Raw genomic sequence first — 23771 nt, 5'->3', positions numbered from 1 at the left:
TGTGACTGTGCTGGTCTGTATGACTCAGCTATGGATTGAACCTGTGACTGTGCTGGTCTGTATGATTCAGCTATGGATTGAACCTGTGACTGTACCGGTGTGTATGACTCACTGCTCACAGGATAAACATAAGAACATAAGAAATACGAGCAGGAGTAGGCCAATCGGCCCCTCGAGCCTGCTCCGCCATTCAATAAGATCATGGCTGATCTGATCCTAACCGCCAATCTACTATCACAGAACCATCTCCTGAATCTAACAGAATTAGACACACGAAATAGGAGCAGGATCAGGCTACACGGCCCCTGGGCCCGCTCCGCTACCCACAGGGCCATGACCGATCCGAACCTAGACTCATGTCCAAATTCCTGCCCGCTCCCCATAACCCTTAATTCCCTTTACTTCTAGGAAACTGTCTATTTCTGTTTTAAATTTATGTAATGATGTAGCTTCTACAGCTTTTTGGGGCAGCATATTCCATGGACCTACCACCCTCTGAGTGAAGTAGTTCCTCCTCATCTCAGTTTTGAAAGAGCAGCCCCTTATTCTAAGACTATGCCCCCTAGTTCTAGTTTCACCCATCATCGGGAACATCCTCCCCGCATCCACACGATCCAACCCCTTCACAATCTTATATGTTTCAATAAGATCGCCTCTCATTTTTCTGAACTCCAATGAGTAGAGTCCCAATCTACTCAACCTCTCCTCATATGTCCATCCCCTCATCCCCGGGATTAACCGAGTGAACCTTCTTTGTACTGACTCAAGAGCAAGTATGTCTTTTCTTAAGTATGGACACCAAAACTGTATGCAGTATTCCAGGTGCGGTCTCACCAATACCTTGTACAACTGAAGCAATACCTCCCTATTTTTATATTCTATCCCCCTAGCAATGAAAGCCAACATTCCATTGGCCTTCTTAATCACTTGCTGCACCTGCATACTAACCTTTTGAGCTTCGTGCACCAGGACCCCCAGATCCCTTTGTACTTCAGTACTTTCCAGTTTCTTGCCATTAAGATAATAACTTGCTCTACGATTTTTCCTGCCAAAGTGCATAACCTCACACTTTCCAGTATTGTATTCCATCTGCCAAATCTCTGCCCACTTACTTAGCCTGTCTATGTCCCCTTGCAGGTTTTTTATGTCCTCCTCACTCACTACTTTCCCTCCCATCTTAGTATCATCTGCAAACTTTGATATGTTACACTCGGTCCCCTCCTCCAAATCGTTAATATAGATTGTAAAGAGTTGGGGACCCAGCATTGACCCCTGCGGAACACCACTAGTTACTGATTGCCAGTCTGAGAATGAACCAATTATCCCAACTCTCTGCCTTCTGTTAGATAGCCAATCCTCTATCCATGCCAGAATATTACCCCCAATCCTGTGATTTTTTATCTTAAGCAATAAACTATTTGAGTCATCAGGGAAACCAACTGTAATAGCTTTTGAGTAGAAGTCAAACCTGAATAAGGCTTCACCCGCAATTTCTCCATTCATGGTAAGTGGCCATTTTAGTGCATTTGGAGAGGAGCAGCAATTGGTGCATTCAATTCTATTTGATATGTAATTCTCAGTTAAATATTAACACTAGCATCTGATTGGTTGCGTGCAAGCAAAGCATCTTTTCTTAGTTCATTACCCAATCCTTTGTTCAGTTGAAACTTTATTTCAAATGATTGTTACTAATTGTACTTTTACCCTGCATTTATGCTCTTTTATCTAGATAGCATTATACAAGTTTATCTGAACAAACTTCTTTCAGAGAATCTTTGTACCTGATGCTTTCTTTTTCACTGTTTATGAGAATGTTTTTCCAGTATATTCTCATGATGTAATGGAATGTTGGCCCTTTGTAAGTGCAAGTTACATTGGAGTTTTAATTTGGGCTGTGAAAATAATGTCTACACAGGTTTTCAAATTGTTTAGGATAAATAAAATTCAGCGTAGAAAATTTCAAAATACAATTTTTTTTCCCCAAGATTAAAATAATTAGCATAGTGTGAAGAAGCATTGCCTAATACTGGAGCACAGCATTCTCAACTGGGAAATGCAAGATTAAATCAAAGGCTAAACTAGAATTTCCATGTGGGCTGCTCCTAGAATGTGTGTTTTCCAGTTATATGCCAGAGTTGTCTGTGGAAAGCAAGATAACACTTTCTCATTCCTTCCTGCATCCTACAAGGAACCAGAGCTATTGTATCTATGCTAGCACTTTACTAGACCAATCCAAAACAATCGCATTGCCTTGCTTTTTGTCTCCATAGTTTGGTATCTTCCTCTGCTTCAAATATCTATTTGATTTTTGCATAAAAGATGCAGAGGTCTCTGCCGCAACCACTCTCCATGGCAAAATATTCCATGCTCCAGCAGCCCTCTGTGTAAAGACATTTCTCACCTCATTCTCAGTGACAGTTTTAAATTGATTACCCTTTGTTACTGACTCCCCAACCAGAGGAAATAGTTGTTCCCTATTCACCTCATCAAGTTTCTTCACAATTTTAAAAACCTTTCTTAAATCTCTTCACAGCCTTCTCTGCTCTAGTGGAAATACTCCTTGTATTTTAAGTCCCTACTCATAAGAATTGTTTCCCATCCCTGGTATCATCCTGGTGTACCTATGCTGTACACTCTCTATGGCCTTAATGTCATTTCTATAGTGGTGCTCCCAAAACTGCATACAATCCTTTCTCCCGCTTTCTAAATTCTCGTTCTACCTGGACCCCTCCCCCTGGCCTCTTACCCTCTCTAGATCTTTTCATTGCTAACTGCCAACGTGACATCAGCCGTCTCCATTTCTCTGCTCCCCTCACTCACTCCAACCTACCTCCCTCTGAACTTGCAGCACTCTGTTCTCTCCGATCCAACCCTGACATTATCATTATACCTGCTGATAAGGGTGGTGCTGTTGTTGTTTGGCGAACCGACCTCTACCGAGCGGAAGCTGAACACCAATTCTCCAACACCTCCTCCTACCTCCGCCTGGACCATGACCCCACTAGCAAACATCAAGCCATTGTTTCCAAGTGTGCCACTGACCTCATCTCCTCTGGAGATCTTCCCTCCATGGCCGCCAACCTCATAGTCCCCCAACCCCGCACAGCCCGCTTCTACCTCCTTCCCAAGATCCACAAACAGGACTGCCCTGGTAGACCCATCGTTTCAGCCTGTTCTTGCCCCACGGAACTTATCTCTTCCTATCTCGACTCTATTTTTTCTCCCCTTGTCCAGTCTCTTTCCACCTATATTCGCAACTCTTCCGACGCCCTCCGTCACTTTAACAGTTTCCAGTTTCCTGGCCCCAACCGTCTCCTTTTCACTATGGACGTCCAATCCCTCTACACCTCATCCCTCACCAGGATGGCCTTCGGGCACTCCGTTTCTTCCTTGAACAGAGGCCCAACCAGTCCCCATCCACCACCACCTTCCTCCGCCTGGCTGAACTTGTTCTCACATTGAACAACTTCTCCTTTGACTCCACTCACTTCCTCCAAATTAAAGGTGTTGCTATGGGAACCCACATGGGCCCTAGCTATGCCTGCCTGTTCATGGGATATGTGGAACATTCTTTGTTCCAGTCCTACTCAGGTCCCCTCCCTCACTTCTTTTTCCAGTACATCGATGACTGTATTGGTGCCGTTTCCTGCTCTCGCCCTGAATTAGATAAGTTCATTCACTTTACTTCCAATTTCCACCCTTCCCTCACCTTCACATGGTCCATCTCCAACTCTTCCCTTCCCTTCCTTGACTTCTCCGTCTCCATTTCTGGCGATCGGCTTTTGACAAATATTCACTACAAGCCCACCGACTCCCACAGCTACCTGGACTACACTTCCTCCCACCCCGCTTCCTGTAAGGACTCTATTCCATTCTCCTAGTTTCTCCGTCTCCGCCGCGTCTGTTCTGACGATGCCACCTTCCATACCAGTGCTTCCGACATGTCTTCCTTTTTCCTCAACCGAGGATTCCCCTCTTCTGTGGTTGACATGGCCCTTGACCGTGTCCGTTCCATTTCCCACACTTCTGCTCTCACCCCTTCCCCTCCCTCCCAGAACCATGATAGGGTTTCCCTTGTCTTCACCTTTCACCCCACCAGCCTCCACATTCAATGGATCATCCTCCGCCATTTCCGCCACCTCCAACGTGACCCCACCACCAAACACATCTTCCCCTCACCTCCCCTTTCAGCATTCCGAAGGAACCGCTCCCTCCGCGACACCCTGGTCCACTCCTCAATCACCCCCAACAGCCCTTCTCCTTCACCTGGCACCTTCCCGTGCAAGCGCAGGAGATGCAACACATGCCCTTTTACCTCCTCTCTTCCCACTGTCCAGGGCCCCAAACACCCCTTCCAGGTGAAACAGCGATTTACTTGTACTTCTTGCAATTTAATGTACTGTATTCGCTGCTCACGATGTGGTCTCCTCTACATTGGGGAGACCAAACGCAGATTGGGCGACCGCTTTGCGGAACACCTCCGTTCAGTCCGTAAGGGTGACCCTGTGCTTCCGGTCGCCTGTCACTTTAATTCTCCACTTCCCTCCCACTCTGATCTCTCTGTCCTCGGCCTATTACATTGTTCTAATGAAGCTCAATGTAAGCTCGAGGAACAGCACCTCATCTTTCGATTGGGCACTTTACAGCCTGCCAGACTCTATAACATAGAGTTCAACAATTTCAGATAATAATCCCTGCCCCCATTTTTCATGCAGTATGATTTTGCCATTTCCATTTGCAACATTTTCACAGCATGTTCTTTCAATTCCTTCCTCCCCATCTAAACCCACCCGCCCCCACTGTCTCTGCACCTGCTTAATATCTGTTACACTTCCAGCTTTTTCCAGTTCTGATGAAGGGTCCCAGACCTGAAACGTTAACCCTGTTTCTCTCTCCACGGATGCTGCCTGGCCTGCTGAGTATTTCCAACAATTTCTGTTGTTTTTTCAGATTTCCAGCATCCGCAGTATTTTGCTATTATACAATCCTTTAACTGTGGTCTAACCAATGTTTTGTATGTCTTCATCATTACTATCCACTTGTATTCTATGTCCCTATTTATAAAATCCAGAATTCTATTGGTCTTTTTTAAGCCTTATCTGCCTGTATTCTTACTTTCAGGGAATTATGCATTTAAACCCTTAGGTCTTTCTTTTCAGCTACACCCTTCAGTGTCTTTCCATTAAGTGTATACTCCCATTCCTTCTTTTTCCTCCCAAAATATATTACCTCACACTTATCCACATTAAATTGCATCTGCCACCAGGCTGCCCATTACGCTAAGCTATTTATGTCTTCCTGAAGTTTCTTACACTCCTGCTCGCTGTTTGCCCGATCTCCTACTTCTGTGTCATCAGCAAATATCAAGATTGAATTGCCTAAGCCTGAGTCCAAATTGTTTATATATAGCAACATTAACAGCAGGAGAAAGACAGGAAGATGCCACCCTTGCATGTTAGTTTAAGCTGTAGTATTGGGATGGACCTTCCCACTCTGTTGGTGTACAATTCAATGTATGGACTTGATGTTATTTCTTTACCCTCAGGAAAGGAGTAGGAAAGAAAAAAAAAAATTTATTGATGAAATTTTAGCAGTTGTAAAGAAATGTGATATCTCCCACAGGCAGACGCACATTTAACATTTAAGTTACTGTTGGCAGAATTTATTGTATAACGTAACCACTTTATAATGTATTCACAGGGTGGATCCATGGGAGTGTTATCAGGATACTTGGCAAACAACCTGCAGTGTGCTGGAGCACCACCGGGACCTAATGAAGGTAAGGAGTCTGCAAGATTCAGCTAGCTAAGGTTAATTAGAAGTAAAAGAGGCTGCTGATAGCTTCCTGGTGTTGGGATTCACAAAGGAGTCTGTGGTCTGGATAACTGCCAGGATGGCTGAAAAAGATGCAAAAAAACTGAGAGAAAAAGGAGAGAAGGAAATGCTGGGGAAAATGAATATATATCTCATTTAATGTACGATAGGCTGATAAAATTAATAAAGGTAGAAAATTTTTAAATGAAAGATAAGTATTAGAAACGCACAGCAAATTCAAAAAGTGGAAATAGCTCTAAAAGTGTCGTAGTGGATTTAATTGATTCTCACCGCGCTACATCTGGAACTGGTTGTACAATAGGGTGGGCAGCAGGTGGTCCCAATTCACCCTGTTACATTGGAGGTTGGATTCAGAGCACTGGTGTCAAGACTCGTGCAACAGTACATGCTGTTACTCAGAAATCATAATTAGGGCTTTAAATTATTGATTGTGGGCCGTCCACCTGATGCTGGAGCAGAAGGGTCTGGGGTAGAGGAAAGGAACAGATGTGATGGAAATGGAGATTCATCCTGGTTCTCATCGTGAAATTTTTACATTATAGACTTTCATTTAAGCTGTAATGAGGCCAGGGCTATAGGAATTTGAAAATGGAAGCCATAGCTATTGATTTTTTTTTGTTAACTTCTCTCTAGTCCTTTTACTTTGAAAGCCAACAGACAAAAGTAAATGTGCACCTCAGTCTGGGGGTATGACACATTCATGACTGATTCAAACTGATTTCTGTTAACTACTTTCTGGAAGTACCTTCTGTTGTCTTTGCTGGTGGGGAGACGTGAGACAAATGCACAGATCCAGTCCGGCCTATAGGCATTAGCTTCAAAGATGGCCTGCTTCTGTTTATTTTAATCACTTGCTGACAGATTCCTGTCAGGACTAAATTGGTTTGACTAATTTCTTAGGCAATGTACACAAGGTTGCCTATGTGAAAGCAGGCCAGAACGAGTCATCTGTTAAACGAGCAGATGAAAGGGGAGGGAGTGGTTGTTCGTATTCTATCTACCTGGAAGATATAATTGTTTAAAACTTGTTTACCTACCTGCTTCTTCAAAGATACTTGCTTAGTAGCATATTTTAAAGTTTTTTTACTCTAGATATATTCTCTGGTGCAGTGTCGTCAGCCATTCCTGTATGCGCACCTCGTGCCCCCCATGATCTGGAGTTTACCTTTCCCTGCCCAATACCAAGGTAAACGATAACAAAACCCAGGGATCACAGCAGAGAACCCTTACTTTGTTTCCCAGGTACAAGAATGCATCATGTGCCTCCACGATTCTCCTTTCTTTAACTGATTGAATATAATATTCAATCAGTGCAAGATTCGGGTTCTAAATGAACAGATGGTTTATTTAAGAACAGGTAAATGACCAATGTACGATATAAAACAGTGAATCATAAAATTCATTATTCTCCATGATGCATAAAATAATAAATATACTACTCATTTTCTCTCTGTACATGGACTTTAAAACACAAGCTCACTTCTTATGCTGTGAAATGTGCCACAGGTTCGAAACTGACCTGGCTCCTGTGCTGGCTGGCGTGAACTTAAACACAGGACTTTTCTGTTGGATGAAAAGCAGGCCGTCCATCTGAAAACTGACTATTTACTATGGATGGAAGAGACCTCCTCAGGAGATCAGCACAGCCTGGTTGCACATTGCACAGGAGGGCACAAGCAGGGATGTGGTCAGGAGGACCAGGCTGCAGATCAGTAGATCACAAAATGTTAGTACAAAGCCACTCTCAACCTCATTCTGCTGTGCCTCTCATCACATCCCCATCACGCAAGGGTCAAGGATGTCTCGGAGCGGCTGGAGGGGGAGGGTGGACAGCCAGTTGTCGTCGTGCATATAGGTACCAACGATATAGGTAAAAAACAGGATGAGGTCCTAAAAGCTGAATATAGGGAGTTAGCAGGTAAATTAAAAAATAGGACCTCAAAGGTAGTAATCTCAGGATTGCTTCCAGTGCCACGTGCTAGTCAGAGTAGAAATAGAAGGATATTTCAGATGAATACGTGGCTAGAGGAATGGTGCAAGCGGGAGGGATTCAAATTCCTGGGACATTGGAACCGGTTCTGGGGGAGGTGGGACCAGTACAAACTGGACGGTTTGCACCTGGGCAGGCCCGGGACCGATGTCCTAGGGAGAGTGTTTGCTAGTGCTGTTGGGGAGGGTTTAAACTAAAATGGCAGGGGGTTGGGAACCTGTGCAGGGAAACAGAGGAAAGGGAAACAAGGATAGAAGCAAAAGACAGGAAGGAGAAAAGCAAAAGTGGAAGTCCGAGAAATCAAGGGTGTAAATCAAACATGGCCACAGTAAACAATAATTCTAAAAGGTCTAAGAGTGTTAAAAAAACAAGCCTGAAGGCTTTGTGTCTTAATGCGAGGAGCATTCATAATAAGTTGGATGAATTAGCTGCGCAAATAGATGTAAATGGATATGATATAATTGGGATTATGGAGACATGGCTCCAGGGTGACCAAGGCTGGGAATTCAACATCCAGGGGTATTAAATATTCAGGAAGGACAGGCAAAAAGGAAAAGGAGGTGAGGTAGCATTGCTGGTTAAAGAGGAGATTAACACAATAGTAAGGAAGGATATTAGCTCTGATGATGTGGAATCTGTATGGGTACAGCTGAGAAATACCAAGGGGCAGAAAACGTTCGTGGGAGTTGTATACAGACCCCCAATCAATAATGCTGAGGTTGGGGATGGCATTAAACAGGAAATTAGAGATACGTGCAATAAGGGCACAGCAGTTATCATGGGTGACTTTAATCTACATATAGATTGGGCTAACCAAATTAGTAACAATACTATGGAAGAGGAATTCCTAGAGTGTATACGGGATGGTTTCCTGGACCAATATGTCGAGGAACCAACTAGAGATCAGGCCATCTTAGACTGGGTATTATGTAATGAGAAAGGATTAATTAGCAATCTTGTTGTGCGAGGCCCCTTGGGGAGGAGCGATCATAATATGATAGAATTCTTCATTAAAATGGAGAGTGAAGTAGTAGTTGACTCAGAGACTAGGGTACTGAATTTAAATAAAGGAAACTATAATGGTATGAGGCACGAGTTGGCTAGGATGGATTGGGGAATGTTACTTAAAGGGTTGAAGGTAGATAGGCAATGGCAAACATTTAAAGATCGCATGGATGAACTACAGAATTTGTTCATCCCTGTTTGGCATAAAAATAAAACAAAAAAGGTGACTCAACCGTGGCTAACAAGGGAAATTAGGGATAGCATAAGATCCAAGGAGAGGACATATAAATTGGCCAGAAAAAGCAGCAAACCTGAGGATTGGGAGGAGTTTAGGATTCAGCAAAGGAGGACAAAGGGATTAATTAAGAGGGGGAAAATAGAGTATTCTTGCAGGGTTTTTAAAAACTGACTGTAAAAGCTTCTATAGATATGTGAAGAGAAAAAGATTGGTGAAGTCAAGCGTAGGTCCCTTGCTGTCAGAATCAGGGGAATTTATAATGGGGAACAAAGAAATGGCAGACCAATTAAATACATACTTTGGTTCTGTCTTCACAAAGGAGGACACAAATAACTTCCTAGAGATGTCGGGGAACATAGGGTCTAATGAGAGGGAGGAACTGAATGAAATCAGTATTTGTAGGGAAATTGATGGGATTGAAGGCCGATAAATCCCCAGCGCCTGATAATCTACATCCTAGGGTACTAAGGAAGTGGCCCTAGAAATAGTAGATGCATTGCTGGTCATCTTCCAAAATTCTATAGACTCTGGAACAGTTCCCATGGATTGGAGGGTAGCTAATGTAACCCCACTATTTAAAAAAGGTGGTAGAGAGAAAACTGGGAATTATAGACCAGTAAGCTTGACATTGGTAGTGGGGAAAATGCTAGAGTCCATTATAAAAAATGTAATAGCAGAGCACTTGGAAAACAGTGACAGGATCAGACAAAGTCAACATGGATTTACAAAAGGTAAATCGTGCTTGACTAATCTACTGGAATTTTTTGAGGATGTAACTGGTAGAATAGATAAGGGAGAACCAGTGGATGTGGTGTATTTGGACTTTCAGAAGGCTTTCAATAAGGCCCCACATAAGAGATTAGCGTGTAAAGTTAAACCACGATTGGGGGTAAGGTACTGACTTGGATAGAAAACTGGTTGGCAGACAGGAAGCAAAGAGTTGAAATAAACAGGTCTTTTTCCGAGTGGGGTACCGCAGGGATCGGTGCTTGGAACCCAGTTATTCACAATATATATTAATGATCTAGACGAGGTAACTAAATGTAATAGCTCCAAATTTGCAGACAACACAAAGCTGGGTGGACGTGTGTGCTGTGAGGAGGATGCAGAGAAACTCCAGTATGATTTGGGCAGGTTGGGTGATTGGGCAGGTGCATGGCAGATGCAGTATAATGTGGATAAATTTGAGGTTATCCACTCTGGTGACAAAAACAGGAAGGCTGATTATTATCTGAACGGCAATAGATTGGGAAAAGGGGAAGTGCAACGAGACCTGGGTGTCCTTGTGCACCAGTCGCTGAAGGCAAACATGCAGGTGCAGCAGGCGGTTAAGAAGGCAAATGGTATGTTGGCTTTCATAGCGAGAGGATTCGAGTACAGGAGCAAGGATGTCTTGCTGCAGTTGTACAGGGCCTTGGTGAGACCACCCCTTGAGTATTGTGTGCAGTTTTGGTCGCCTTACCTGAGGAAGGATGTTCTTGCCATGGAGGGAGTGCAGCAGAGATTCACCAGACTGATACCTGGGATGGCAGGAATGACGTATGAAGTGAGATTTGGTCGATTAGGCTTATATTCGCTAGAGTTTAGAAGAATGAGAGGGGATCTCTTATAAAATTCTAACAGGAATAGACAGACTAGATGCAGGAAGGCTGTTCCCGATGGGGGGAGTCCAGAACCAGTGGTCACAGTCTAAGGATAAGGGGTAAGCCATTTAGGACAGAGATGAGGAGGAATTTCTTCACCCAGAGAGTGGTGAACCTGTGGAATTCTCTCTAAGGCCAATTCATTAAATATATTCAAGAAGGAGTTAGATATATTTCTTCAAGCTAAGGGGATCAAGGGATATGGGGAGAAAGCAGGAACAGGGTACTGAATTTGGATGATCAGCCATGATTGCATTGAATGGCGGAGCAGGCTCAAGGGGCCGAATGGCCTACTCTGCTCCTATCTTCTATGTTTCACTTTTGGAAGTGGCTTAGTGAGTTGCAGTGAATGGTGAGACTTAACGGTACGCCCTGCAATGGTGATGAGTGTGAAAGGAATGGCTTGGGCATTGTAGGGGTGCTTTATGGTGTTGGTGTGGGGTGGTGCCAACCTGGCACATCATGTGGCAGCAAGGGTGTCACAGCATCCCTGGCCTTCCGGGCATAATGTGGTCAGGTGCTGATGTCCTGTGCAGCATCAGTTGATTGCGGAGAAGTTTGGTGTTGCTGTTGGTGCTGCTGGTGTGCCTGGTGCTGCTGGTGTTGGGGCTGATCGTGGTGGGATTCTGTGGACCAAGGTGAGAGAGTATAGCGGGCACCCATGCTGATGGAATAGATGGCAGGTGAAGTAGAGATGACAGAAGCTGTCTGTGAATAGTGAAAGCGGTAATGAGGTCAGACTGATGGAGACTTGTTGAAAGAATTGCAGCATTCTGAATCTGTAGTAGAAATGCAGTGAGGAAGAGCTTGTGGCTCAGGGAAGATATCTCTAAGGTGGGAGATTTTACTTTATATTTGAAGCTGTCAACACAATAGCTGATTCAATGGCTATTGAACTCCTGCCTCAGCTTGACAGACGTGGTCCATGACCAACATGGACTCCGTGGGTGAGCTATCAAATGCAAAAGGTAAGCTGAAAATCAATCTTAAGTGGCTCTAAACAAGCCACTAATTATCTGAATTGGGTCCCTTGCCCCTGCCTGTCGGGTCAGCTCAGCACTGACAGACCCAACATTGGGAAAGGTGAGTGGCGGCGGGTTCACAGCAGGGTCCTGACCTGCTGTCAAAAGAAAACACTTTCCCACCCGACCCGCCACCGTTTGTGCCCGCTGACCCCATGCAAAATTCTGACCTTCGTGTCAGCCTTGGCTCAATGGCAGCACTCTCAACTCTCAGTCAAAAGGTTGTGTGTTCAAGCCCCACTCCAGAAACTTGAACACATAATCTAGACTGGCACTTCAGTGCTGTACTGAAGGATTGCTGCATTGTTGGAGATGACGTCTTTTGGATGAACCAAGGACCCATTTACTCTCTGAGATGGATGTTAAAAGATCCCATGGTACTATTTGAAGAAGAGCAGGGAGCTTTCCTGGTATCCTGGCCAACATTTTCCCCTCAATTAACACCACCAAAAGCAGATTACCTGGTCATTTATCTCATTGCTTCTTGTGCAACCTTGCTTTGCGTGTTTGCCTACATTACAACAGTTTCCACACATTAAAAGTGCTTCATTGGCTGTGAAACGCATTGGAACGTACTGAGATTATGAAATGCACCATATAAGTGCAAATTATTTCTCATTTTTTACCCACTGAGCCATCAGGCAAGATTCTTATTTGGAAAAGTTTAATTAGATATTGAAATTCATAAATGTGAAACAATAGTGTTCCTTTTACAGATTGCTGGCAAATTATGTGCACATCTGCATCATTATGAAGTTTGAAGCAAATCTAAATATAATGAATACTAAATGGCATAAGACAATAGGAGGCATAATGAAAGAAATTAAAGACATTTACGAGACACAGGGAATGAAAAGCTGGCAAATTGGAGCGCTATTTTTTTGTGCTTCCATTTCTATCTGCTGTACTCCCCACTGCCCCAACTATTCACACGTTCTCCGTGTCTCGTAAATGTCTTTTGTAAATTTCTCTCAGGGTTGTATATTCCGATCCCTATGGGTGGGTACGCGCTGTGTACACACCCGTAGGGACACTGGAAATGCTGGTTTCAGGCATTCCAATGCTGTTGGCAGATCAGATGCCTGCCCTGGAGAAGGGCCTCTGCGGGTGGAGAGTTCCGCTTTCTGCAGAACCTCCGCCTGTTGAAAACCCTTAGAAATCTTACGCCTGGTAAAAGCAGGCGTAAGGCCTGCTTTTACCAGCATAAGAGTTGAAAAAAAGTTTTTTTTTAAATTAATTCATCTACCATTTAAAAATACTTTTAAAAAGATGAGTTTATTTTTAGTCCCCTAAAAAACTTTAATTATTTTTTTCAAAAAATTACATTTTTGTTTAATGGCCCTCGGGTAAGTCCATAGATTTTTTCCAGATCGGAGGCCTCTGCATGCAGGAAGTCTCCGATCGGAAAATGCGGGCCATTATGTCTCCTATTGTCTCATGTTAATGTTAGTTCATCCATTTAACCATCTCCTGTTTTCCACCTAAGCACATTACAGGCCATTCTATTACTTCTCTAGTGTGTGTGTTTTCCCCTCCCCTCCCCTTCCCCTTGTTCTGTTCCCTTTTCAACTCTGTTTACATTAAGATATCTTCCAGTTGTGGCGAAGGGTCTACACCTGAAACATCAGCTCAACTGTTCTCTCTTCATAGATGTTGCCTGACCTACTGAGTGTTTCCAGCATTTTCTGTGTTGGTTTTAATAAATCTCTTCAGTCCAGCAAAGGTAAATGGGCCTCTACATCACCAGAGTGACTTTGCTATTAACAACATTTTCCTTGCTCATCTCTTGATGAGAATGTGTATTAGTATTTTTCCCCACCCCAGTCTTCTTCCTGTTTTTTTCTGAAAGTAACAAGTTGAGACGAGTTCCAACTCTTGAATCATAGGGGAAGAAATTCAGTTGCTTAGTGCCTCCTGTTAGCGCCTGGCAATGGTAAGGAGCATGGAGGAGTCCGCCTCCAACATTGCACAGAGCTCTGCGCACACCATGGAACCCATCATTTGCAGTCTGCAAAGGATGGTGGACTCCCAGAGAGACCCTTGCCATTGCAACTATCATCTCCGTGGGCATGCCCATCACCCTTCTAAAGGCCTCCCCATCAAGGTCCTCATCTGAGTCCTGTGCAGCAGAACACACACGCGAACTCACCCTCCGGGGAGCTGACTCCCGAGCTACCCTTTCCCCCTGGCCTTGCTGCAGCCCGCTCGTCCCCGGTGCATCACCCTGTGCAGATCCCACTACTACACTAGCCTCTAAAGAGCGCGTAGTGCCAGTATCTGAACTGGTGCCTGCGGGTGAGACATGCAGTGACGCGGTGTGTTCTTCGTTCATCCTCTTCTTCCGTCTCGCTCTCTATGGCACTCTCAGGGACAGGCTGCTCAGCTGCTTGCTCATGATCTGAAAGCATAAAGGCACAAGAGTTGGGTTAAGGTGATGAGAGGGGTGCAGGAAGGGAGAAAGGCATGCAAACAGCATAATTAGCTGGAAAGTGGGAAAGGCTTGTGGGATGTGAGAAGAAGGAGTAGGGATGAACATACCATTGTTGTCCCCCAGAGGGTCAATGTCGCCGGTGGCCACAGCGCCCACCACCTGACGCCCAGTGATTTGCAGCACTCTTTCCTCCAGCTCAGAAAGTGGTTGGGTGTCAGATTAACCTCGTCTGTGCGCTCCTGCTCCCTCCTGTTGTGAGCCACCTTGGCCTGCAAGAGAAAGGAAAGTGTGTGAGTGAGTGTGGAGCAATGTGTTTGGGAGATCTGCCTGCCATAGTTGAATAGCTGTCATTGTGTGCAAGGTGTGAGATGGTGTGAATGTTGGTAGGTGGAGATTGTTGGGTGGGTGAGTGCTGGGGGTGCGGTGCTTTGGGCAGTGTGTGAAGACTGAGGTTCAGATGGTTGTATGTAGCATTTGTTGATGCATTGACTCACCCTGACCACCTGAGTGAGGTCATTAAATTTTTTCCTGCACTGTGTGTGGGTCCTGGGGACCACAGTGCTGCCCGAGACCTGCTGGGCTACCTCCCTCCACATGGCGCAGAAGACTTGTGGCAAGGGCCTCCTGCCACTTGCCGGGTAGAGCACCACCCTCTGTCTTTCCATAGCGAAGACCAATGCCTCCATGCTTGGTCACAGAATTTGCGCGCTCTCTCCCATGGCCGTTGATCTGCCATAATAACACTTCCTTCAGTGGTCCGATTCTTTCTCCTTGGCCTTCTGCTACTTGCTGAGACAGCTGCAGAACCAGCAATGCTGAGAATGAGGTTCTGCAGCATCAATGAACCTCCCCTTTAAGAACTGGAAAGAGCCTGTGGCAGTGATGACTAGCGATTAGACTGCACCTGAAAATGCTTAGCGCTTTGAGTTTAACACCACTGAGCTAGGTCATTAGCATTTGATTTAGCGCTCCCATCCTTTCTTTGAGCGATGACACTGAATTCTGCATGCAGCGAGATTCATTAGCGCCTGGCGATAAATCTCAAACTTTTCCAAAGTTGGCGTCCACTCCTGGGCTATAATGAATTTTTCCCCCATAATCTTACAGCTCTGAAGGAGGTCATTCAGCCTGTCGTCCCTGTGCCAGCTCCTTGAAAGAACAGTCCAATTTAGTCCCACAGCCAGGCTTTTTCTCCATAACCCTGTAAATTATTCCTCGAGGTGACAGAAACCCTATAGTAATTAAACGAATTAGATGTTCTTCCCATTTGAGGCAATGCAATATCAGCAGGCTATTCTGCCATTGGAATTGTCACAGCCAAGCCCAGTCCTCCTGACATTAATACATATACAGTTTCCAGCAGGGATAAATGGATAGAGATCAGGAGCAGGAACCCTAACTGAATTTCTCCCTTCACACCAAGGATACTGAGGCTAATTGTACTGGTTCTACTCTTGCTCAACCTGATACTGGCTAACTCAGCCCAAAGTCTTATTGCATAGTGTCCTACTCATTCTTTCTAGGATCTCAACCATGGAACCTCTTAACTCCCACCATCTTTATTTCCTTCCTCCTACAATCTACAGGATTTTAAAACCCAAGCTCGGCATCACCCAATCCACTACTGCTTGATTCATCTTGTTTTTTTCTCCAACCTCGGTACTGTCCTTAAAAATTCAGTGTTGTGAAGTACTTTCCTGTTGGCTGTCAGCAAGATTGAGAAGGCAACAACTCATTGGCCCAGAACTTCAGGTCTCCACGGGTGAGTACACACGGGGTACTCACCCGTAGGCCCAATGGAAGTGCCGGTTTCCTGCATACACTGCGCATGCGCGGGAAACCGGCACTTCCGTTCCCCTGAACGAAGGGGTTCAGAGTTCGAATGCGTGCGCCGGAGAGGCAGCGCATGCGCATTGAACTTAGGTTTTTTTTGCAGGTTTTCCCGGGAGGGTAAGTCTGCAGAATTTACACATAAAAAGCAGGCGTAAGGCCTGCTTTTTACAAGGTAAGTGGTGAATTAATTAACATTGAAACATTTTTTCCACAGGTTTATTATTTTTAAATACTTTAAAGCAAGGTAAGTTTATTTTTAAACCCGTTAGAAAATAAAATTATTTTTTCAAAAATTTAAATTATTGTTTAAAATAGTTATTTCATGTAATTTATAGTTTATTTAAAAATGTGATTAAAAAAAAAAATTTATTTGAAAATTTAGCGATGTTTTGGGGCCGTAGTATTTATAAGTTTTGACAGCTCTTCCTGTCAAACTTATGAATGGAGCATTCCCTGCTCCGATTGGCTCCCCATGGCCCACGTGATCCCAGGGGACGCATCGAACTAACTGCGCCCCTGGGATACGCAAACACTGCGCGTCGGCAGATGGAGCAGGCCCAGGATCGGAATTCCACGCGGGCCCACAGCACAACGGCCGGCGCGCTAGGTAAGTGCAGGTCGGGGGCTTGCACCTGCGGGAAGCCCCCGACCCAAATTTCTGGGCCATTTAGTTTAAGCCTCTTCGGAGGCATTAGAGGAACCGAAAGATGTTCATTTCGTGCACACATTCCATTTTTCTACATGTTTAGTCTTGCAGGAATCAGCTGATCGGAACTGCTTGTGCGAGTGCGGTTGGCTACCGCTGACAGTTCCTTACTTGTGCGCTGTTGGGAGACACACAGTCGTCTTATTCTGCTGTTGTTGCTCATTCAGCAGCTTTTAATTTTCACAATCAATGAATGGAGGATCTATAATAAGTGTAATGTGTTGATTTTTTAATTGTCTAAATTCTCAGTAGATTACTCAAGCCCCATCACAGTTTATGCCTGCTAATAAAAAACAAACTTACACAATTCTCATAATGGAAAGCTTAATTAGAAGACCTGAAATTTGAACTAAAAAGATAGACAATAATGTTCTGTCACTTGACTTTCTTTGCACAAATGGTAAAGCTAGTAGTGTACTTTCAAATTCAATACACCAAAAAATCTTAAACCCTCACCAAGAAATAATTAAATATCTAGTTATACTGCTTGCTGATGTGAGAAAATGTATTAACATAATCCTGGAAATTACACTGCACAATGTTATATAAATGGGTAATAGTGTGTTCATATCGAATCCTTTGTCCATTACTGTAACGAGTGTTGATTTTTGTATTAAAATAATGGGCAAAGGAAGCATTTGTATGATAATAGCAGACAATGTAATTTACAAACTCCATTGGCTCATAATTTTCCATTAAAATAATGGTGACACTAATGGCACCCGTCGTTATTTTATTTAAATTTGTTTATGGGATGTGGGCATTGCTGGCGAGACCAACATTTATTGCCCATCCCTAATTGCCCTTGAGAAGGTGGTGTTGAGCCGCCTTCTTGAACCGCTGCAGTCCGTGTGGTGAAGGTACTCCCACAGTGCTGTTAGGGAGGGAGTTCCAGGATTTTGACCCAGCGACGATGAAGCATCGGTGACATACAGTACTTCTAAGTCAGGATGGTGTCTGACTTGGAGGGGAATTTGGAGGTGATGGTGTTCCCATGCACCTGCTGCCCTTGTCCTTCTAGGTGGAAGAGGTCGCGGGTTTAGGAGGTGCTGCCGAAGAAGCCTTGGTGAGTTGCTGCATTGCATCTTGTAGATGGTACACACTGCAGCTACAGTACGCCGGTAGTGGAGGGAGTGAATGTTTAAGGTGGTGGATGGGGTGCCAATCAAGCGGGCTGCTTTGTCCTGGATGGTGTTGAGCTTCTTGAGTGTTGTTGGAGCCGCACTCATCCAGGCAAATGGAAAGTATTCCATTACACTCCTAACTTGTGCCTTGTAGATGGTGGAAAGGCTTTGGGGAGCCAGGAGGTGAGACACTCGCCGCAAAATACCTAGCCTCTGACCTGCTCTTGTTGCCACAGTATTTATGTGGCTGGTCCAGTTAAGTTTCTGGTCAATGGTGACCCCCATGTTGATGATGGGGGATTCAGCGATGGTAATGCCATTGAATGTCATGGGGAGGTGGTCAGACCCTCGCTTGTTGGAGATAGTCATCACCTGCCACTTCTGTGGCGCGAATGTTACCTGTCACTTATCAGCCTAAGACTGAACGTCGTCCAGGCCTTGTTGCATGTGGGCATGGACTGCTTCATTATCTGAGGAGTTGTGAATGGCACTGAACACTGTGCAGTCATCAGCGAACATCCCCACTTCTGATCTTATGTTGGAGGGAAGGTCATTGATGAAGCAGCTGAAGATGGTTGGGCCTAGGACACTGCCCTGAGAAACTCCTCTAGCGATGTCCTGGGGTTGTGATGATTGATTATTTATGAGCAAATGGTACAGCAACTTCAGGCGAAGGGCAGATGCACGGTTAAAGGCGGAAATCCAAAAGTTGCTGTTTGAGATGCGCCACTCCACCATTAGCTTTGCTAAAAAAAGGCATCTCACTGTCTGCCTCACTATTGAGATGTATTGAATGGCGGGAAGTTGCTGTATTTGCGCGGTAGATACGAACTGAACTGGCCACAGAAAGTTAAGTCTTGACCATTTCTGTCTAAGTACCATTTTAATGACGTGATACGTGTTAATTACTGCCAGTCAAACTCTCTGGCACTGAAGGTTAATGACAAGTGTGGAGTCTCATTCCTTTAGATTTTAATTGTTGGAGATTTTAAAAATATCATTTAAAATTAACATTTTTTTTACTATTCCTTTCTGTCTTTTTTTTTTCTCTCTCTTAATCCATCTTTCTTTCCCTCTCTTTATTTCACTTTCTGTACCTGTTTTGACAGTGAATTCACCCACTCTAATTTACATATCCTTCCCAGTCCTTGCGAGAAACACAGTTGCTTGCCCTGTTCACTTGGGTCCCAGATGCCCTGTTGCCCTCGCTGCGATGTTATCAGCTCGCACTTTCAGCAACTTTCCACGGAAAAAAAATAAAAGCTAAACATGTAAGGTCAAGCCTAACTAACAGCAGACACTATTAGATACCCTGCTACAGCAAATTATGGCTCATTGTTTCTCATTTAACATATTCCCCTGATGGCTCAGTTGGTAAGTTCCTGGTGTAGAACTGAGCCGTTCAATCTAGGAGGTGCCAAGTTCAATCCCTGGTCTGAGCTGAGTTGGCTGGCCTCAACTGGAGCAGTGGCAGAAGATGCTACATATACCCTTGGTGGTGCTTGGCCAAGGAGAAGAAAGATCAGGCCAACATTGTCGCTCCTGATTGTTATCCAGTGATCCTTGCTGGAAAGTGTGACTGTCTGATGAGGAGAGGATTGTAATTCCCCCACATCCTACAATCAAATAAGGTAAAAAAAAATTACCCACCATCGACACTCACACATGAAGTATGACCCATGGGTGAGACACCGGAGGGCTGCTGGTGCCCATGAAACTATATCCAGGAGGACGCCTAAAACAGAAATTAATCCTTGAATATGTTAATTAGGGGCCAAATGTCTGTTGAAGGCCCTCTTGCTGAAAATAGTCACCGATGAGTGGGGTAGGCATCAAGTCTCCTCCACTCGGGATTCTTCAGTGGCCCCTGCAGCCACCAACGCAAGATAAGTATTTTTTTTTTAAACACCTAGCTGTGGAGCCACGAATACTCATCTGACTCCACAGGCATCGTGATCATCCCACCGCCCCGCTCCCCCCCACAACCATCCCTTCCGATGTCTTCTTTCAGGTGAGCTGCGTGTGGGTGCGTCGCAAGGACTAATTTCCATCAATCCACGGGCCTCTTGGTTTAGGCATGCTCAGTGCTGAGTCTGGGCCTGGTAATGGGCCCAGATTTATTTTTACCCCAAAATGCCTTCAGGAAAATAGGAAATTAGAGGGAAAAATTAACAAATAACAATTAGAATCATAGAATGGTTACAGCACAGAAGGCGGCCATACGGCCCGTCGAGCCCATGCCGGCTCTCTGCAAGAGCACCTCAGCTATTCCCACTCCCCCGCCCTTTCCCATAGCCCTGCAAATTTTTTTCCTTCAGATACTTATCCAACTCCCTTTTGAAAGATAAGATTGAGTCTGCCTCCACCACCCTTTCAGCAGTGCATTCCAGATTTTATCCACGCGCTGCGTAAAAACGTTTTTTCTTACGTCGCCTTTGGTTCTTTTGCCAATCACCTTAAATCTGTGTCCTCTGGTTCTCGACCCTTCTGCCACTGGGAACAGTTTCCCTCTATCTACTCTGTCCAGACCCCTCGTGATTTTGAACACCTCTATCAAATCTCCTCTCAATCATAGAAACATAGAAAAATAGGAGCAGGAGTAGGCCATTCGGCCCTTCGAGCCTGCTCCGCCATTCAGTATGATCATGGCTGATCCTCTATCTCAATACCATATTCCCGCTCTCTCCCCATATCCCTTGATGCCTTTTGTGTCTAGAAATCTATCTATCTCCTTAAATATATTCAGTGACTTGGCCTCCACAGCCTTCTGTGGTAGAGAATTCCACAGGTTCACCACCCTCTGTGAAGAAATTTCTCCTCATCAGTCCTAAATGTCCTACCCCGTATCCTGAGACTGTGACCCCTCGTTCTAGACCCCCAGCAAGGGGAAACATCCTCCCTGCATCCAGTCTGTCTAGCCCCGTCAGAATTTTATACGTTTCAATGAGATCCCCTCTCATTCTTCTAAACTCTAGTGAATACAGGCCTAGTCGACCCAATGTCTCCTCATACGACAGTCCTGCCTTCCCAGGAATCAGTCTGGTGAACCTTCGCTGCACTCCCTCTATGGCAAGTATATCCTTTCTTAGGTAAGGAGACCAAAACTGCACACAGTACTCCAGGTGTGGGCTCACCAAGGCCCTGTATAACTGTAGTAAGACATCCTTGCTCCTGTACTCAAATCCTCTTGCAATCCTCTGCTCCAAGGAGAAAAACCCCAGCTTCTCTTGTCTATCAACCTAACTGAAGTCCCGCATTCCTGGAATCATTCTCGTAAATCTTTTCTGCACCGTCTCAAAGGCCTTCACATCCTTCCTAAAGTATGGTGCCCAGAATTGGACACAGTACTCCAGTTGGGGCCGAACCAGTGTTTTATACAAGTTCATCAAAATTTCCACACTTTTGTAATCTATACCTCTTTTTATGAAGCCCAAGATCCCATAAGCCTTTTTAACTGCTTTCTCAACCTACCCTGCCACCTTCAACAATTTGTGCACATATACTCCCAGGTCTATCTGTTAATGCACCCCCTTTAGGATTGTACCATTTAGTTTATACGTCCTCTCCTAATTCTTTCTACCAAAATGTATCACTTCACACTTTTCTATGTTAAATTTCATCTGCCACGTGTCCGCCCATTTCACCAGCCTGTCTATGTCTTCCTGAGATCTATCACTCTCCTCACTGTTCACTGTCTTCCAAGTTTTGTGCCATCTGCACATTTTGAAATTGTGCCATGTATACCCACGTCCAAGTCATTAATATATATCAAGAAAAGCAGTGGTCCTAGTACCGACCCCGGGGGAACACCACTGTACACCTTCCTTCAGTCTGAAAAACAACCGTTCACCATTACTCTCTGTTTGCTGTCACTTAGCCAATTTCGTATCCATGCTGCCACTGTCCCTTTTTGTTCCATGGGTGAGTCTATTATGTGGCACTTTGTCAAACTTTGCCTTTTGGAAATCCATGTACACTACGCCAACCGCATTACCCTCATCAACCCTCTCTGTTATCTCATCAAAAAACTCGATCAAGTAGGCTAAACACGATTTGTCTTTAACAAATCCGTGCTGGCTTTCCTTAATTAATCCATACTTGTCCAAGTGACTGTTAATTTTGTCCCTCTTACTGTTTCTAAAAGCTTCCCCACTACCGAGGTTAAACTGACTGGCCTGTAGTTGCTGGGTTTATCCTTACACCCTTTTTTGAACAATAATTACTTTTAATATGACTTTTTTCTTTGTCTCCATCTGTCTCATTCCTTCTTTTCCTCTGACCCTTCCCTTGCACTGAGAGTAACTAACTTGTCCATTAGGGAAGGCCACATACAAATGTGAGTCAGACAGCAGATTAAAGCTCAGTTTACTACAACTTTCTAGTATTATAAGTCTGATCACTAAACCTTTAATTTTATAATAAAGCCTCACATAGTATACAATTGTGTCACAAAATCAGGAAATAAACTCTGTTCATTTGTTTGTCCTCTAAATATTCCAGGTGTGTCTCTTAGACTCTTCAATAAATTGTAATCTGAAACACTGACTATCACCTTTTGTAAGAGCTTTCACCTACACATATATTAGAAAGCAAAACCCTTCTTCCTGAAGGCATCAGAAAGATTAACAACAGAAAGATTAAATTACTTCCAGAGCGATAGTTGTGATTGACTTCAGTGACATATCAGTATCATATTTAATACTGAATGGCTTAGCTGGATCTCCTGTATACGCTGGCTGTAGTTAAATAGGATACATTATATACTCATTACACTGAGACTGGTACTTGCGAGTAGGACAAGCTCTGCAGATGCTGGTGGAGTCATTTGATCTCTCCTCCAGCTCAGCTTGACATGAAGATCATCATGAAAAGGCAGAGCTTTCCTCTGCATATGGTACGTGTCTCCTATCCCAAAATGTACCACTTCCATATTGCATGCATATTGTACACATCTAGTGCAAGAGTTTTTGTGGTGTGTATTTCTCCTGATCAAATTACTCTTTTTTGAAGAAATTATTGCAAAACTTTTAAAAAAATTAACAGCTCTGTGTATATTCTGATTTATTTAGTATTTTCGCCTTTTTCTGGGTCTCCTGGCATCTTGCTAAGCAGATTGAGCAGCCGGGTAACTTGCTCTCAGAGATCTGCCAATGCTGGTCTGTGTAAAATGCATGAGGGAGGCCTCGGCTGGCTCAGCCTTTGCTTTTATCATCTTCAACATCTTCCCTCCTCCGTGGATAGCCATATAACATGTAGCTGATCGCAGATTTGGATGATCAGCCGTGATCGCATTGAATGGCGGAGCAGGCTCGAGGTGCAGAATGGCCTACTCCTGCTCCTATCTTCTATGTTTCTATGAACCCGCTTCCTACCATCCATGATACATGTACTTAATGGGTAAATGCACTAGCTGCAGTGATCCTGAGCCAGAGATCAGGAAATACCCAGGTTTGATGTTTTTAGGAAGAACATGGAAACAGGCCCTCGAGCCTGTTCCGCCATTCAATTAGATCAAGGCTGATCTGTATCTTAACTCCATCTACCGCCTTGGTTCCGTAACTCTTAATACCTTTGCCTTAAAAAAATCTATCAATTTCGGTTTTGATCTCAGCTGGAGCAGCAGTTAGGGGTGGTGTTGCAATTCGCTTTCGTACCCCTGTGTTATGGAGGGGGGAAATTGGCCAGGATTCCCACCACCGATCCTCCAGTGACAACTGCTGGTAAATACATGTGTGTGAAAATCGGGCAAAGAGAGGGTCAGGCGCAGCTCAGGGTCAAATAGCTGACCAACACTCACTGTTTGGATTCACATTTGAATGAGGTACTAGAAAAGTGCCTGTGCCTGTAGAACTATATCCCAGTAAGAGTCCCCATCATCAGAAGAGAGTACAAAAATTGGGATGAAAAAAATGGCTTTAAAAATAGCCAGAAATCGGTTCCAGAA

At 44.4% G+C, this 23771-nt stretch overlaps 1 protein-coding gene across 1 annotated transcript in view; it reads left to right on the top strand.

The window, feature by feature from the left end:
* Positions 1 to 23771, top strand: part of nmnat2 (nicotinamide nucleotide adenylyltransferase 2) — a 431783-nt gene that overhangs the window by 316093 nt on the left and 91919 nt on the right. The window contains exon 4 of the mRNA XM_085982604.1: positions 5701 to 5779. Coding sequence (XP_085838730.1) covers positions 5701 to 5779 — 79 coding nt within the window. The remainder of the gene's footprint in view (positions 1 to 5700; positions 5780 to 23771) is intronic.

Source organism: Somniosus microcephalus, chromosome 3 (genome assembly GCF_052327205.1).
Source record: "Somniosus microcephalus isolate GS21.2 chromosome 3, FLI_Smic_1.0, whole genome shotgun sequence".
In the NCBI taxonomy this organism is placed as follows: Eukaryota; Metazoa; Chordata; class Chondrichthyes; order Squaliformes; family Somniosidae; genus Somniosus; species Somniosus microcephalus.
The sequence above is the reverse complement of the archived record's forward strand: the minus strand, read 5'-3'. Positions and strand labels throughout refer to the sequence as shown.